This window comes from Centrocercus urophasianus, unplaced genomic scaffold (assembly GCF_019232065.1).
Source record: "Centrocercus urophasianus isolate 14NV4802_14NV808 unplaced genomic scaffold, USGS_Curo_1.0 seq_29, whole genome shotgun sequence".
Lineage (NCBI taxonomy): Eukaryota > Metazoa > Chordata > Aves > Galliformes > Phasianidae > Centrocercus > Centrocercus urophasianus.
In genome coordinates this window covers 3410137-3424801 of record NW_024884855.1, presented here as the reverse complement: position 1 = coordinate 3424801, position 14665 = coordinate 3410137, and the positions used below count along the sequence as shown (strand labels likewise).

Here is a 14665-nt window from a genome sequence, read left to right as displayed (position 1 = left end):
TGTGTTGTCAAAATCAGTGCACGAACCAGGAATAAGAACTCTAGTTGGGAATCCCTGGATTAAGATACAGGGATTTTGTTTGTTTATCTTTGATGTTTAAATGAGAATTGTGAGAGAAATGTTCTATGTTCATCTAGGCAGATACATACCAACATAATGTAATTTTTACTTTGGTTTTACTCGCAGGAAAATGCCATCATCGTTCTCTAAAGACCTTTCATCTCATTAAGCAACATGAAAAATAGAGAAAAATATATCTTGATGCAAAATATACCTTAATGCTCATGCATTAAGAAATAATTGACCTAAAAGGACCAAACTAAAGCAAATGTAAAACAGACTTTCACAAAGACAACCAAATTCTTCTATGTGACACACACACTCCCACGTGTCACAGGCTGGAACAGTTTTATCATGACATTCTCACAATGCTAAAGAATCCAGCAGGCACAAGAATGTAAGTGACAGTGCACATATGGCAAGTGAAATAAACATAAACACTATAGTACACACAGAATTTGTAATGAGTATAAACAGGATGATTTTTGGTTTCATTAATAACACAGAGGAGAACTGATAAATCTGTTATACTTTAATACAAAAGCTAAGGGGCTGAAAGCCCCATTTGCAGAGGCAAGACACTCTGGGTCACCGTCTTCCCAGCCTCACACGTACACATTGAGAACTCCAACGTTTTAAGAGGGAGGAATACATCACTTCCCCTTCCCATCCTCAGCCTGGCAAGCACTGAATAGCTTAGAATGCCACTAGGACAACCCAGCTCTAAGATTTCTGTGGAACATTTAAGGAGGCTTCAACTAAATGCACTTTGCCTCCTTTCCATTGAGACAGGTGCCCTAAGATAGAATGATTCAGATAAGACCAACCCAAAATAAAGAGCTAGGTTTCATACACAGATTGCTTAAAATGGAAGTCCGTGAATGACAAACAGGGCTTGCCCATAGACTGTTTCACAGCTGTCCATAATACAAATAACATGCAACTCTGCTGAGACTGAGAAGTGTATCCAAGTTCAGAAAACTAGAAAGTAACACGTGTGACATCTGCAAATTGGCCACACAGATGAAGGCAAAATACCTCTGTGTTAGAAACTAAAGCCTAAGTCATCAGTCCCAGAGAATGTGCAGCTCTGCGTCACTGCCACAGCTTCTCAGCCAGCACGTCCTCTGAAGATCAACGTTAACCAGTTTCGTAACAGAAGCAAAGAAACCACATCCTAAGAGCCAAAAAAACAAGACTTGCTGAGGTAAGGCAAATCTGCAGGGAATTAGTTTCTGAGAACTCACATCCAACAGGAAATTTTTCAATAAAACACTACCGAAAATATTATCGTTAGATTAAGATCTTCTATTTTCTCATGTCCCTGTCACGTTAGCCGATCAGCCATGATCTTCCACAATTCCTACAGGAGGGGAAAAATTCATATAGTTATTTTCTCAGATCAGTAGATTGTTACTACAATAAAGCTCAACTTGCACACACTCTCTAATTCACAGAAAATCCATTTACGTAATCTCCCACAACAACCAACACATCATCTCTGAGATAGAACAAGAGAATTGAGTTCTTTATTCCTGCAGTATAATTTTTTAAAATAAAAATAATAGTATAATTCAAATAATTTCTAAAAATAATTTCACTGGTCTACAAAACCTGCAGGATTTTGACTGAGAATCTTGCTCTTTTTCTTAGTCTATGTTGAAAAACACTTCCAATATTGCTAGCAAAGAAGTAGCTTAAAAATAGCCCATTTATTGAGGACTCCAGGTCTCACAAATGCATACCTTATACACACGCTTCTCAACACTGCAGAGTAAGGATGAAAAACAGACACTTAGTCTTTGTAGAGTAATTTAGGGTAAGGTTCTTCTGCTATTTTAAAGATTAGCAATCAGATTATCATATCCCTATCTCCACAACATCTGGAATTCTGGCAGTGTACTCCATGATCAACAAGAAGACTTCTGCATTTAAAAAAAATGTATCTATTTCAAAGGCCAGCAGCCTTCCACAAAAGGTATGTAGAAAACACGTTCACACCTGTAGATATAACTCATCATATACATGCGTGGACTTATTATAAAACATTGATGGAAAATCTTATGCCTGAAGGTGTCAGCACTAAGAAAAGCAAATTAATCTCATGAAATTGCTGTGAAACCCATAGCCATACTATGCATACACACTGTACCACACAAAACAGTACGTTGGCTCCATGACTGCAGATTCAGAAGCTAGTACAAGACTTGCAAGTTCTCCCCAAAGGTCTCTTACTTTGTATTGCTACAGAAGCTAACAAGCTACTAGTTGGCCTGCGTAATATTCAGAAGAGTAGACAATTGGAAAAAAGAACAGAGAGGAAACCATGAGTGCTTGGAATGTAATTTAAATAATGTATCTGATACATCTCTAAACACCAGAAGTTTACTACTTGTCAGCTTCTCCGTATGTATGTATAAGAACATTATTACCTCAACCCTGATTGGGAATTATGGCAATAATAAAACGAAAGCTTTTTTACATTCAAAGAAATGAAGAAGATACCGGTCCATTTTCCAGTCAATCACAAAAATTGTTATTTTACAAAGTCCCGGAGATTGTTCTCATTTCCTCAGAGGTTAAGAAACAATTTAAGCCACTGAATTGTTCTGTGATAGAAAAGGACACATTATGCCTATTTAGTGGGGGCTGTGTAAGCACTGACAAGAATCATTTTAATACAAGGAAAACTAAATGGAAATAAATAAGAGCATAACATTTGTTCTTCTGTTCTTACTTCATGTTCAGTACACAGCTGAAAACTAATTTCAGATTGCCAGCCCAACATATGCCATTTATTTCAATGAATGCCACTTACCAACTGCTCAATCCTTTCATAAGTAAGAAACTGGCAAAAATCAGGCTTAATGGGTTCCACACTGTATTTCATTTTTCCATCATGAAGGTTCTCCAAATCATTTAGAGTACTTCGAAAATGACTGTAGGCTTCACACGTAACATCCATCTGTCTTAAAGTGAAATTCAGCCTGGCAAGACAATATTTAAATTAAAACCTTTAAAACCTGCATCTTAAACAGCTATGTAACTTTCTTCAGCTAATGAGAAACTTAGGTCTTCTCAGAGTAATTCCTTTCCACAATTAAAAAAAAAAAAATAACCCCTTGCTGCCCCAGAAAGCTTGTCCTATCCAAAGTCTTGTCCTGCCAAAAACCCAGTAAGTCTTGGATGAGCCTTTCCATTGATTTTAATACATTCTGGTCCAACAAAATAACTGCCTTTGCTTCTGGGACAAACACTTTGGACCAAATCACACGAATAGCTATTGCATACATACCTTGAAGCATAATCAACTTACATACTAGTTTATGAACAGACTTCAACATACAGCTACTCAAAAGCACACAATTCCTTGAAAGAAATCACAAGAGCAATTACAACTGGGGGGGATGCGAGCTAGGAAATGTGTGTATTTTCTCATTCTGAGCCCTTTCACTCTGCTCCATAAGCATAGGACCTCAAAATCACAGCAAATTTTGTCAGACATTACAGAATACATTACGCTGGCCACCTATTAATCTTTATTTGCACAAAGGTTACCTAATGCATGACAAAAGTAAGATCACAAAAGCCACACTTTTCTGGTGGTCAAATTGTGAACTTACAAAAATTACAGAAGTTTAACAAATGCTTGCACTGGGCATTCACAGCAGCCTTCGATCAACCCAGAATCAGAATAATCAGAATCCAGCCTTCAGGCACATCAGGGCTTTCGCTCAAGGAAAGGAAAGAATGTAAGATTCTAGTCCTTATGTTAGGATGTTGGTAATACTTGCCTCTTTTCTATGGCTAGGAAAACTGTGCAAGAATGTTTCAAGTTATGTGTGATTCTATACAGCGTTCTGAAGAAGGCATCTGTCAGATCATCGTCATAGAACACTATGGGAAGAACATGAAGAGCACATGGCATTTACATGTAAGCATTTACTAAATCTCAGGCTTGAAACAACAAGAAGCTTTAACTATATTATTATAACCAAACAAATCATTACTTTATCTAAACCCCCACGTTTATTATGTATACATGTATTACACATTTAATGGCAATGACCAACCCAGCGACAGTGGGAATCACTTCTGCCAGGCAACTTACAGAACTTTAACAAGATCTCTCTCAGCTGGAAATACCTTACTGCAAAGCTAAAAAATCACATACCATATTTCTTTCCTTTTTTTTCCCCCCACTTCATTAAGAACAGGGAAAAAAAAAAAAAGCCAGAGAGATGCCATAGGACACATGCAGTACCTCAAAGTCTTCCCACACTATGGAGCATACTAGCGCGGCCACCTATCTGTCTTTATTTGCACCAAGGTTATCTGATTCAAGATAAGGGTAGGACAACAACACTTAACAGTTCTGAAAATCAACTTTATCACTTATGAGCAACTTTAAATAATTTACTCAATTACAAATAATAAGAAAAGGCTATTAGATTTTTCAGTATCTTATTCTTCTATTGCTAATTCAGACAGTAAATAGAATACAGACAAGAACACTTGAGGCAGAGATTTGACAAACTAAGCTAAGGATTTGATCTATCACATTTCAAAAGCAAACTAGGTGTAGTTAAGTTGTTCCTCAAAATGCTCAAGCGAGCATTTTTGATTTAAAAGCTTGCTGGTTATGTTTTCCTACCATCAGCTGCCATTATCACAGTGCAGTGGTCATGCAAATCTGCAATCTCTTCTTCAGACCAGCTATAGAGAGCTTCTGGATCTGTAACAAAAGAAGAAAGCTTATTTTTAAACTATACCTTTAACTGTTTGATAGATTAAAAAAATTACTTTAATAATTTAAATTTAGTGATCAGCAACTCAATAAGCAGAGCAACTCACTGAAGGGAAATCACAGCCTCCCCCTGTTTGCTCTCTGAAGTTCCCTTCGGTCCTTTGCTTTTGCTCTTCCTCTCTTGCTCAGGGCTGATTGATGTGACTAAGCTTCCCTTGACATAAGAATTTACTACCAGTTACTATCCTGCAGCAAGAGTACAGATTCAGTTAAAAACAAATGCATTTTTTGATTAAGCTTCCTCCTGTTACGCTTTCTAAAATCTAGAAGCTTTCTGTGAGTATCTGAAAACCAACAAGCCTGTTCATCTGGCAGTGTCAAGTATTTTGAATAAACACCTGAGGCCCAAGAAAAGCTTCAAAAGCGTAAGGATGATTTTACTTCCTTAAATAGTTGTTCAACTTTTTGAACCATTACATCATATTACATCATATTTAACAGATAAAAAGCCTAAAAAGCAAAACAGGATTCATAAACCCTACTACTGCAACAGCTACCTACCAGTGCAGAATTCATCTTTCAGCCAGTCCAGTTCTTTCACTTTAATTTCTCCTCCTGTGGGTGTAGAAAGATCCCAACAGTGACAAATGATCTTTCAGTCAGTACTGAAACATGTGATAAGATATACTAAAAGGATATATGAAACAAATAAGACTGGACATAATTTACAAAACCAGTCATCCACTGACAAAAGGAGAATAAGACAAACTTAATCATCAGAAATATCTTAATTTCTTTTCTACATGTCACTTGCAAGTTGCAAAGTTCAGCCTCTGCAATTTACACTGTTTACACGACCCTTGGCGCCTAAACGTCCATGATCCTCACAATTACCTCAGTGAAATGAACATAACAATGTAGAAGCCACAGCTGGGCTTAACTTCTTAACAGAGAAAGATTGAATATTTTGCTCCTTTCCAAAAGCAGCTATCCCATTTTGAAACACGTACAGATTTCTTGCATCTTTCTAAATGAGACAGTTCTAACCAAAACAGAAGTTGAGTTTACCCGTAAAAATGCCAGCCAGCTTGCCAATGACTTCTTATAATTCACAGACAAGCAACTGCACGAGTACTGTCTGCACAGCACTTACCTCCTGGTTCCATCAGGTGCTTGTTTAATGCAACATTTTTTTCACACATGGCCAAAAGATCTTCACCAACATCTGGAAGAAAATAATGACAGTATTCAAAATGAGAACATTTCACATGTGCTGTACATTCCTCTGACCTCTCAGACTATTGGTCTCAACTTCTCTCAAACTAAAATTCAGAGCAGCTCCCTTCCCTCATGACTGCTTCCACAGCACCCTTGCTTTTTTCTTTCATTACTAAGCTCCATTACAAAGCACATGTCATGATAAAAGGAGTTAGATCACCATACTATCTATTTTAATCTAAAAAAGTATTTGGTTTTTAAAACACTTGCACCTGGAATTATTGCTGCTTTTTCAATCTGTCATGAAAGTGCTTGCCATTTTTCAACAAACAACAACATATTCACAGAATCACAAAATTGTAGGGGTTGGAAGGGACCTCCAGAGATCATCGAGTCCAACCCCCCTGCCAAAGCAGGTTCCCTACACCAGGTTCACCACGTACACCAATGCATTTTATATGCATTGATAACAAATTAGCAACTAAAAAAAGAGCAGGTGATGATAAAATCCCAGAATGAAAGTACTGGTTTGCGATATTTCATTAAAAATAACTGCCTTACCTGTGCAATAAACTCTGCTAGCAATCATTCCCATGGTGATGCTTGCAATTCCTGTGCCACCTCCAAGCTCCAGCACTGTGCAACTCCTGAACATATCCCGTTTAAACAGAATGTAATCAGCAAGAAGAAAGGCTGCACGCCAGACCTTTGGAGAGGAGTAGAAGTTAAACCAGAGAAATTCTGAAGCACAATCCACAAACAGCAAGACAATACAAAGCAGTATACATACTTGTTTACCAACATCTTCTAAGGGGGTTGCCATAGTATGCTCTGTGAAAATGGAAAGAGAATATTGTTTCAAAACACTGTTCAAATCAAGTTGCATAATAGCAAATTTGAGAAGTCAATTAACGCTTCCCTTTTAAGTCTAGAACTAAGCACTAGTAATTCTACACAGTAATGCTGGATAATGATGAAAACCCCACTCTAATTAAGGAAAGCCATTTCTCCATGATACACAACTGTCCGAAACACTTTTGGAGAAGCGCTGTTTTTAAAGCACTTAACAATATCACAGTATTACTATGGCTTATTATCTACTTCGACTTACCAAGTTCTCTTTCATTTAAAAGACCAACTTAGTTTTTCTTTGTTTTACTTCAGCAGATAATTATTCAATTTCTCCTTGAACATAAGCCTACTATTTACCTATTTTAACAACACTGCTGCAAGTGCATTCTTGTTCTTCTTCTTCAAATGCATTTTCTTTTCCTCTCATCAGAATTACAGGATATACTCTATCCCTCATAAGATCCTCTGTCTCTGAGTCACTGGCTCTTTGAGGCCTTCTGACCACTTCCAAGTCTCCGTCCTCATCTAGCAGAGCTTCTATTCCTTCACTGTTCAATTCCTTTTCATATTTCAGATTATTCCCGTCCCTGTTAGTTAGTCCATCTCCACCTCCGTACTGGTGTTCTCTTTCAGTTGTAGTTTCTCTTGCACACTTCTCAGAGGCCCGATCATCTGTGTTCCAAAGGAATTTGAAATATGACAGGAACACTGCAAGAACATGGAGTGGGAGGAGGATAAAGTTAAAGACTGTATAATCCATGAATATTAAGATGTTATAATTACAAAATAAACAAGAGTTTGGCAAAGCAGATTATGGTAACAAAAAGAGACTAGACAGAAACTTTACCCGTATCCTGGGCTCACTTAAAAAACTCCAGCAGAGCAGATCTCTAGAAAAGATCCTTCCCCACTGGTAGCCAGCTCTCCAACAGGTCTAGGAGCACAGCTGAACTGCCTTCACCTGTGCTCCTGTGGCTGACTCAGTGCTCCCCTCAGAGATCAATCAGAGGTTCAGGCTGTGACTCAGCAGTTCCCATTAAGATCAACGCTAGGGAAAAATGGAATCCATACGCAACCTCCACTCGCATGACATTTGATATGCATTTCATATACCAAAAAATCTAGAGCAGTGAAAGCATTACAGGTATCTCAGAATACAGCTATACTTGCTAGAAAGAAATATTTCTGCTAATTCTGTCAGAAGGGATAAATGAAGCACTACCAACTGCTGGTTGAATAAGCATCTACTCTGTCACAGTTTACATTTTCACCTTACTTAGAAAACTTGTTTCAGCAATCAGGAAAATAAATGGTTTCTGACATCCTCTAACAGATCTTCTGTTGAGGTAGATTAAGTTTAGAGAAGAACGAATATCACAAATCAGGGATTATATCAACATGAGGAAATGAACTCTATCTTAACGGACACAAACACGTTTCAAAAAAAAAAGTAAAAGGAATTTCTTTTTCTACTTTCAAACCCTTTTGAGACTCAAGTAACTTCTCACCTTGCCATCAGCTTAAAGCTGCAAGAGGCAGCACAATAAGCAGTGTGCCTCCTGTCAGCTTAGGTTGGACTTACTGACGCTTTTTTTTTTTTTTTTGCCAAGAAAATGTCTATTGAAAACAGCCTACACCAGCAGTATCTAAGAAGAATTTCTTGGAAATGAGTTCATTCCTACCAAGGGGAAACTGTTTAAACTGTTTGCCCACTATTGATTTCAACAGTTTCACAATTTATGGAGTTCTATTTCAGTTGTTTCAGAGATATCCGAAGTTGGACATACAGGGTACTATGGGAACATGAGAAGTCCTTCTCTAGAGATCATAACAGCTAGATCTTACAACAATCTTCACTGTCTATCCAAGCACAAGAAATTTAGGACGTCAGCTACTGTTTGCATGATAACCACATTCAATGGATTTGATGAATTAGAGGATGCAATCAACATATCACAGAATCATAGAATATCCCAAGTTGGAAGGGACCCTGCTCTCTAAGTTCACTCTGATCCTCAGAATTTCAAAATGGAAAATTGATCCAAATAAGCAAGGACGAAATCCCCAGGAGGTCCTCTAAAAACAGCGAAGTGGTGGTGGCAGATTATTGCTGGATTTTTTAGAGTAGAAGCTGTCATACTACAATCCAGCCCTGATATGGGAAATTCATTTATTTCTTAAGACTACAGACACTCAGAGTACATAAATCAGACTGTCATGTTACTGTGTTGGAAGGTTCTTTGTGCCAAGGAGAGTCACATCAAACAAACACTAAGACACCACAGTGACTGAACACCTAGTGGGAAGGCAGGGCCGACCCAGGGGAGCTGAGGTGCATGCAATGTACCAGAGAGGATGGAAGGGCACGAGCCAGGATCCACCCATTCCCAGACCTCATTTGAGGGTAGAGGCAAGGGTATCTCACTGGAAATTCCTGCCTAACTGAGGCCTTCCAAGGGTACGTAGATTTTTTTCCCCTTTGTTTCTGTACCCACAGCTGATGCATTTGGGCATATCCTCACTTGCTGCAGCCTGTGACTTTGATACCCTGTTATCATTGCTGTGCTTTCCGCTGCATTATAGTGTTACAAGCACATTTTACCTACAGCTTCAAGGACATTTCCCTTGACAATCTTATAGAAACCTACAAGCTGGTAAAGGCAGTCATTTGCCAATTCATTTCCACTAAGGGCTTGATTCTTTCATTTATATAAATCAGTCAAGCTCATTGCTATATTCAGATTTGTTGTAGCCCATTTTTTAAATTTAAAAAAATACAACAACAGAACAGAAAACAAAGCTGCTGGGTTCCTCTGGAACAGATGGTAAATCATCATTTAATGATTTTATAAAAAACAAATGAATTACTTATGCACTTAATTCAAGTGGCAGTATTTAAAGCTGCTGGTGTCTCACTTGTAGTCTATATGCAAGACACAAACTAACTCCTTAACGTGATCCTCAAAGGTGCTGTCTTGAGATTCTAGGTAAAGGAATAAAAACATAAAATTAAGCTTGCACAAATTCTGATGTTACTCCTTCTCAGAAAGTAACTTAAGCTGTTTTTTTCTGTTCTAAGATGGGCTATCTACAAATCCATATTAATAGCTTTATGTAGCTATTTTCATGAGGAGAATCCAGTTAGCCCTCTTCCCTCTGAGCAGGAGCAATTCTGCTTCTGCTCAGAGTAAAATACATAATGATTACTATTAACCAATCAAAGGAGGACTAAGACAATACAATAGACTGTAATTAATACACAGTTCCATCAGTCTAAACATGCATTACCTGGCTGCCCAACCGCATTCAATCGTACCATGAGATGACTTTTGTTGGGACAGTGCAAGTGCACGTCAGAAAGGACGGTGTCACTTTTGAACGTGAGGTTATCCATCTCCTTCTCCGTGACATCTCCCATGGTACGTCAGTGAGAGGGACACCTATGGGGACAGCCGCTGTCGCCAGGCAGCTCACTGTGAAGCACAGCTGCCATGGAACTGCTCTGCTCAGCACAACCTCATGGCACAGCTTCCAAGGCCTCGGGCAAGCTGCAGTCACGCAGTCTCCACTGCGCCCTGATGAGATACGGGGCTGTGCATGGGGGTCTCCAACCTACAAGCAAACACAGACAGCTTTCAGCTCAGTAACACTGCCCTGCGGTGTGAGGAAACAGCTTACATCAACAGCTAAATTACAGGGCTGCAGTGTTGCTTTTGCAATGCTCCAACAGCTACAGTTCACTACAAACACCACACGCTCCAGAAAGGCACACTGCTTGTTGTGTTAAAAGCAACCAGTCTTGCCGTGATAAACCAAAGAACCCGCAGAGCCGCGCAGTGAAGGCTCCCTCACACGGCGTGGCTCCGTACATTTTGTACGAGTACTGGCTCTTCCTGGAAAAACCTGGCTCCTCTCACGTGCCCCCACCAGAAGGGCAATCGGTGAACGTATCCCGCGTGTCTCTCAGTTCTCTATTTTTCTCCACAGACACAAACAGCAACCCTCCTCGCTGCCCCGTGCCCGCGGCTCCGCCGGTTCTGTTCTAAGGCGCAAACATTTCCCCTAGAAACAGACACAAAAAACCGACATTTATTTCCCCGGACATTCTAAAAAAGGCGTGTAAAACACGAGGGCAGCGCAGCCGTGAGGACAACGTTACTCCGGCTCACACACACCGGAGCAACACCGCCCGCCCTCACGCACACGGCGCCGCCATCTTGGAGCCCCCGGCTCTTTCCGGCGCGCGGCTGACGCGCCCGCCCCGCCCTCTTCGCCGCCATTGGGTCAGTCAGAACGAACGGCCTCTATGGCCGCCTGCCTGCTGCCGCCTGCAACTGCAGTAAGCAAATAACGCTCTCCAAACTGTGCCGTGTGCCTATGAGAGCTACATAAAACACGGGATAAAACAAGAATACCCTGACACCAAAAAACCATTCAAATTAGAGCAAATACTCAAATGAATTCCATCTCGTTTGGCGTGACACGTGGAAGGACAGCCGTTGGAGTTGGTGCTCAGCCTCGAGGCATCACAGAAGAAATCAGGCACGTTTATGCTTTCACCAAGAGCAGCCATCTTCCAGCAGCTTTTTCAACTTAACGTACTGCGTGTGAAAAATATTTAAAGCTAAGTGCAACTGAATCACATCAAGTCAAGAAGCAAAATGATATCGTCTCATTATGAATGTAAAAGCAAGATTTTAAAAAAATATGTACTCCTGGTTGAACAGGTTCTTGCAATACCATGGCTCAAAATTGAAGAATTTTGCTTGTTTGCTGGGTAAGAACAGCTGAAGTGACACACCGTCATTTTCCTGTACTGCAACTATGGCTGTCAGAAAAGCCAGCAATGGACAGAAAAATAGAAAACTACAAGTTCTGCAGGTTCAGAAAAAGCAACTTGTCAGTTCATATACTGTTCATGAGCACTTTGTTGTTAGGGAGCCAGCAGATGGAGAGCAGTGGTCCTTCCCCACTGCTCGGCACTGGTGAGGTGGTACAGAGTGCTGTGTCCAGCGCTGGGTCCCACAGAGAGAGACCATCATAAGAAGGCGAGGGTCCACTACAGGGCCGTGAAGGTTTGAGGGGGATGGAGCACCTCTCCTGTGACGAGATGGAGAGAGCTCAGGCTGTTGAGCCTGGAGAAGGCTCAGGCGGATCTCATCCTTGTCCATAAATACCTGGAGGGAGGTGCAAAGGGGATTCAGTCTCATAAAGAGATCTCAGGTGACGGTACAGACGACACAGTGAACTCACAGGTTGTGTATAATTGCGGTCCAACAGACATGCAGCTTTTCCACAGTACACTGCACACTGAAGAAGTGATGTGATTGATTTCCCCATTCATAGTTCTAGCCTTGCAATCAGCACAGACACTGAAAATAACTGGATTTTGTTGAAAGATACTCAGAAGTCTGGTTGCTGATTATATTCAATTCAAGGTACGTTCTGATCTGATGCTTTAGAACAGGTATCATGAAAGCTGAAGAGCCTATGGCAGCTGGTCTATTATTTTACTGACCCATTCCCTATCCCCAAAATCTCACTAAAGCAATATATTTTGTAACAGTAATAAAAACGGTAGTTTAAAACAATAGCTTTGGGTCACATTATAATGAAATAGACAAAGGAAAAAGATCTTTCTCGGCTTCAGATTAAAAGAGCAGCTATCAGAAAGGCCACAGGAGATCACCAAGGAACTAAGTATAACAATAAAAAGCAGCTTAATATCTTGTTTTTCACAGTGACATTTATGTGTGTGCATCCAAATTTTTGCTCTTGGTGAGTGCAGAGTAAGTGGTGCTATGGGCACAAATACATATATTCTTTTAATAATTTTATATCTAGTACCACACATTACCATACTGAATTAATATCTTATAACACTGACAAATGTTTATCCTCCCAATCCATTTGTGAACTGGCTGATAGTGATTACACTTTCTTCATAAGAGAAAAAAGCATTAAGGTTTTTAGTAATTGCATGTCCAGGCAGCACCAAGTGCCTTTGTTTAAATTGCTTTTCCAAAGCAACTTAGTATTCTTTGCATGCAGCAGGGAACAAAATTAGAACTACTTGTTCCTACCCTAATGGCTTACCACAGTGGCCTTGGATGCCCAGGCTATTCTACTCTTCTTATTACAGATACATTAAATCAGAATGAAAAGTGAGAGCATGTACCAGTAAGCAAAGGTGAAATCTGACTGTAATGCTATGATCGCACCCTGTGTATTTCTGCAGTAATGACAACTATGATTAGCATCCGCTGGTATGCAAAGTGCTTTGAACTTGGAATGAATAAAAGGACTGTTATATAGATGAAAAATCAGTGGAGAACTTTGTTTTGCTATCCAAGCACATGACACCTCGGTGCTGGTCAGCAGGTTGAAAATCCCTACATCACTGCTTGAGGTTGAAAAGTTCATGAGGAGTCAATGAACAATAATTTAAAAGGGCAAGTGCAGCTGTCAGCTTCTGTGTTTCCATATTTCTTGAATATCTACTTCTTCCCAGGGGAAGCTTGCCTCATCCAGCAAGAAAACCAAATTACAAGGCAATGACAGCAGTGCAGAGCTAAACCCAGTGATTTCTTTTTCATTAACTATTTTGTGGTTGTTTATCAGAAACATTCACTCTCTGATTATAGCATTATTCTCCATGGGATCGTTCAGTACAAGAATTTGCATGCCTTTGGCACCATCCCATCAGGGCTTCTCCCATCCAACACAGGCAGATTTACATAGAATATTTTCTGAGAGAGGTCTGTATGTCACATGTCAGGTGGTTCTTAAAACACACCCAAATTCTCTTTAAGCAGGAGGAAAAGAGCAAACTTAAGGTGAGTGAAAAGCCCTCTCTTATGCTCAAGCATACCAAATCCATAAAACACAGAAGCACCCTGATGCATTCAGTAGCAATCACAAATCATTGTCTTTTAAATTGGGATCTTTAAGCTAGATTACAGGAAAGAACTGCAGAAAGGCACTTGATGCTCGCATGCTCTATACCAAATGCTGTCGTAAAGTCTTAGTAAAGACTTTAACACTGATTAATGCTCCAGAAAGTAAGAGAAAATTCCATCCATCCATTCTGCTCATTTCTGCCCTCAACTTCTTTCCCATTCCCCGGCCCACCTCTGGGGGTGGTCAGTCTCTTCTGAGATTTTTAATATAAAATTAGGCTCTTTGAGGTCAGAATGCTGCATTTTGCTACGCTGCACCCTGTGGGCTATTAATTGTCTGTGATATCTGAGTAGCAGGTTGTACACAAAGGGTACTGCTCCTTCTCCACGAAGATAATTCTATATTAAAATCTAAGCGCTTCCTACACTGAAAACCCCAGTGTGACTTCCAAATTTGTGTTATTTTTAGAGATCTCAGTAGATTCGTAATTAAATCTCTGGTGAAGCCAGCCTGTGCCACTGGCTTCTTCCTTTCATTATGGACCCTTTTCATGAATACAAAGATGTTTTGATGAACTGGGATTCTTTTGTTTTCCGACTTTGTAGAAGTTCATTTTGTTTTTCTTCTCAGCATGAGAATGAATGCCTGCAGATTATGCTGATGTGGAAATTAAATCTTGAGCTGATACATTCTTGACATTAGTTTTTCTATCATCACAGGGCATAAAAGGATCAGGAGCTAGCAGGTCTAGCTTTTCTGTAAATTTAAGCCAGACAGATTCTGCAAGGACCTCCACATATTCTGACGACTAAAACAAATTATTTAGTAATGTTCCTAAGAATAAGCACGTCTAGAGCTCTGTGGCACCAAGCTTAGGGAAAACAACTG

The 14665-nt window shown here is 39.9% G+C and overlaps 1 protein-coding gene across 4 annotated transcripts in view; it reads right to left on the bottom strand.

Moving 5' to 3' along the window:
- Nucleotides 1-341: 341 nt before the first annotated feature.
- The window catches only part of METTL22 (methyltransferase 22, Kin17 lysine), a 36003-nt gene continuing 21679 nt past the window's right edge, over nt 342-14665 (bottom strand). The window contains exons 1-13 of one of the 4 annotated variants that reach the window (XR_006170442.1): nt 11053-11114; nt 10747-10939; nt 10166-10489; nt 7235-7585; nt 6816-6856; nt 6587-6731; nt 5961-6032; nt 5369-5422; nt 4715-4795; nt 3855-3957; nt 2879-3047; nt 2543-2669; nt 342-1423 (exon numbers count right to left, since the gene is read on the bottom strand). Coding sequence is in view for 3 of the 4 variants with exons in the window: in XM_042828128.1 (XP_042684062.1) it covers nt 1388-1423; nt 2879-3047; nt 3855-3957; nt 4715-4795; nt 5369-5422; nt 5961-6032; nt 6587-6731; nt 6816-6856; nt 7235-7585; nt 10166-10295 (1182 nt within the window). In the remaining variant the exon portion in view is untranslated. Of the gene's footprint in view, nt 1424-2542; nt 2670-2878; nt 3048-3854; nt 3958-4714; nt 4796-5368; nt 5423-5960; nt 6033-6586; nt 6732-6815; nt 6857-7234; nt 7586-10165; nt 10490-10746; nt 10940-11052; nt 11115-14665 lie in introns of those variants that run through there. The other 3 variants (XM_042828128.1, XM_042828127.1, XM_042828130.1) reach the window with 3 other exon arrangements.